General features: G+C 37.5%; 1 protein-coding gene across 2 annotated transcripts in view; it reads right to left on the bottom strand.

The window, feature by feature from the left end:
* The window catches only part of LOC110447332 (poly(ADP-ribose) glycohydrolase ARH3-like), a 19,420-nt gene that overhangs the window by 9,513 nt on the left and 6,288 nt on the right, over nucleotides 1–3,619 (bottom strand). For both annotated transcript variants that reach the window (XM_021492948.1, XM_021492949.1), the window contains exons 5-6: nucleotides 1,788–1,891; nucleotides 696–778 (exon numbers count right to left, since the gene is read on the bottom strand). In XM_021492948.1, the coding sequence (XP_021348623.1) occupies nucleotides 696–778; nucleotides 1,788–1,891 (187 nt within the window). The remainder of the gene's footprint in view (nucleotides 1–695; nucleotides 779–1,787; nucleotides 1,892–3,619) is intronic.

Genomic DNA, 3,619 nt, shown 5'->3' with positions numbered 1-3,619 from the left:
CCCCCATCAGTTCTACATGTATAACATAAGAGCTCCCTCAGTTCTACATGTATAACATCAGTGCCCCCATCAGTTCTACATGTATAACATCAGTGCCCCCCTCAGTTCTACATGTATAACATAAGCTCTCCCCTCAGTTCTACACTTATACCATCAGTACCCCTATCAGTTCTACATGTATAACATAAGCGCTCCCCTCAGTTCTACACTTATACCATCAGTACCCCAATCAGTTCTACATGTATAACATAAGAGCTCCCCTCAGTTCTACATGTATACCATCAGTGCCCCTATCAGTTCTACATGTATAACATCAGTGCCCCCCTCAGTTCTATATGTATAACATAAGCGCCCCCCTCAGTTCTACATGTATAACATAAGCTCTCCCCTCAGTTCTACACTTATACCATCAGTACCCCCTCAATTCTGGTAACATAAGCGCTCCCCTCAGTTCTACACTTATACCATCAGTGCCCCTATCAGTTCTACATGTATAACATAAGCGCCCCCCTCAGTTCTACATGTATAACATAAGCGCCCCCCTCAGTTCTACATGTATAACATCAGCGCCCCCCTCAATTCTACACTTATACATCAATTCTACACTTGTAACATCAGTGCCCCCCCCCCCTTCTAATTCTACACATGTTATAGAGATGTCCCCTGCAGCGCCACACTTTAGCGTCTGAGCTCACCTCTAAATATGGAATGTCTTTTGTGGCATATAGGAATGCAAAGATGGCCGCAGGAACAGACTCTAAAGCCGCTACATCAGTTCCTGAAAGAAGAAAATGTTACTTAGTAGGACATGCATTTCATGATTTTAACTAACATGTCTTTTACACAGATTTACTGCACTAATTTTAGAAATTTCTTTTTTTATGTTTTTTTGTTAAGATATTGATTTAGTCTGAACAACTGCTGTAGGTTCACAGGTAAGAAGAACATCCTATTCTTGATATAGTACCTTTTTGTTTATTAAATCTTTGAAACTGTATGTGCATTTTTGTATCTGTTTAAAAAGTTCAGCACAGTTCCACTCCAAGTATGTTCTTTTATGCCAGAATATTTCTCGACCACCTTAACCGTTTCAACAGGATATGTAAAAGCCACCTTCAATTGTAAGTAAAGGGGCATAACTCTATAAATACTGGCAACTACCTTGCATACAGATGAAGCATAAGTGTCAAAAGCGTTATGGACATTTTCACTGGTTTGTTGAATTCACACTTTAACGCTTTCACAAAAAACACAAAAATTACAATATTACAATAATAACCCAGTATACAGTATTTCTCTGATGGATCATGATGTACATGATACTTTATAACAACGAGGATCTAAATCTAATGACAGCGGACCTCCCACTGCAGCTGGTCTTGTGGCGCAGAGAAAAGTGCACTTATCTTTCACCAAGGCAGCCGGGGTTCGATCTCCTGATCGGACGTGAAAAGGTATGGAGTTACCTGCCTGACCATGTGGGTTTTTTCTCCGAGTACTTCTGTTTACTCCAAAAATTATTCGGGTATAATATCTGTTGAGATATGTGTTGAAATATGTCACCTGAGTACTTCTATTAATGTATGAATTATATATCAGCAGTAGGGAATCACCTTTCGTAGAAATGGTCTAACGTCACGCCAACTGTCGATGACCACAGAGAACTGACACAGAGTTTGGGTTGATGTTCCTTTTATACATAGTACGATATTTAACTGAAGATTCTGATAGTACTGAAGAAGATAAACATCTACATAGAGAACATGGTTTACTTTAGTTAACCTTACCCAATTCTTCATTAATTTCCTGTGGTGATGGTGGGGCCTCCTGTTTTAAAAACGTTTTGATCTTTTCTAATTTATCACAGTATGGGTGTTCAGAGGCAGTACTCCTGCAGAAGACAAGAATCAGAATAAGCAGCGAGTTCATTATGCCAAAAAAGAAACATTTTAAAAGGAACTAATCAGACATATTTAAAAGACCTGATTTCAAATAAATCTATTTTCTTACATGTAAATGTTATCATTGAAATGTCAATAAAATTCAAATAAAACAGTGAGAAACTCTCCATTTCTCAATGTTCCATATCAATACTGGCGTGTAGAATTCTGGAAAAAATCAATTATAAGCTTCTGTTTATCTTCCATTGCAGACTCACTTTTAAATAACCACTCAATGAATATCCGACAAAATTTCATAAGACAAATATTTTCCATGCCTGTAAAATTAAATCAGAAATACACAACACAACAATATTGACACATTTGAATAAACTTCCCTTCTTACAAGTACAAAGTCATGTGTCCAAACAACGTGTTCTTTTTACAATATCAATGTACACCAAAAGAAGTTGTTTGCATTTTTAACCCCTTTGACCTTTAAAGTAGGCCAAGTCATTTTTCATTCTTTAACTTTGTTGTGCTCAATCCCAAGAAGCTACCAGCCAAATATTAAAGATTTTTTACCTTTCAGTTCTTCAAAAGAAGTCATTTGGAGTGTTTGACACATTTGACCCCTGTTACCTTGAAAGTAGGTCAAGGTCATTTTCCTTCTCAAACTTTGTTGGGCTCTTACCAACAAAGCTTTCAGCCAAACATCATGACTCAGGGCCTGTACATTCTTCAGAAGAAGTTGTTTAAAGGAAAAGTTGATAGATGCCGGACGGATGGAGGGACAACAGATGCTGCGCCATGGTATAAGCTCACTAGCCCTTCGGGCAGGTGAGCTAATATTCATAAAGCACAAATGTAAATGAGGTCGTTGTTTTTTCAATGCCTCCACTAAGAGTCAAACCCAGGACCTCTTGTTTATTAGTCTTACACTAAATTCTCTGTAGCCGAATGGATGGGAAGCGACAAGTATTTTACCAGTGTGACAAAAAATTTACATCTGTTTGAGTAACTTGATATACATATATGATTTAGTTTGATTACATTCTGACAACAATGTCTTTTTAAATGAGCACCTTTTTCCTGTGATATTGCATTGGGATATGTATCAATATACATTCCCTCTGAATTGCACTACATTGGGAAAAGTTTATATTATAATATATTGTGATATACTTTAGTGTAATGGTTTACCATAGGTAATCAGTTTCAAATCATAATCAATAATTTGACTGTAATCAGAAGTAGTAAACCAAATGACGATCATTTGCATAATATGTTTAAAATTGTATGGGACTGAAATACCTTGATATAGTAAGAACACGAAATTGGGATCCTGTTATCCTTATGGTAGAAAAAAGATTTCAAAGGTTTTACCTCTATTTCCCCCATTTGGCTCTGCCCCTCTGCCCTGGAGGCAACACCCACCATTTATACAAAATTAAGTGCCCTTGGCCAAAGGATACTCCAGACCAAACTGGGATGAAATACCTTAATTCCAATGATAAAAGAAGGATTTTGAAGGTTTTACCTCTATTTACCCTATTGGGCCCAACCCCTGTTCAACCAGGGGGAGGCAACATCAACCGTTTATACAAAATTGAGTGCCCTTGGCCCAAGGATGCCTCAGACTTAATAAAGATAAATTACCTTTTTCCCTACACTAGAAGAAGTATTTTAAATATTTTACCTATATTTGCCCTATTGGGCCCCACTCATATGCCTCGGGG

Source organism: Mizuhopecten yessoensis, unplaced genomic scaffold, assembly GCF_002113885.1.
Source record: "Mizuhopecten yessoensis strain PY_sf001 unplaced genomic scaffold, ASM211388v2 scaffold3311, whole genome shotgun sequence".
NCBI classification, from domain to species: domain Eukaryota; kingdom Metazoa; phylum Mollusca; class Bivalvia; order Pectinida; family Pectinidae; genus Mizuhopecten; species Mizuhopecten yessoensis.
Note: the sequence above shows the minus strand (reverse complement) of the source record. Positions and strands in the feature narration are given on the sequence as shown.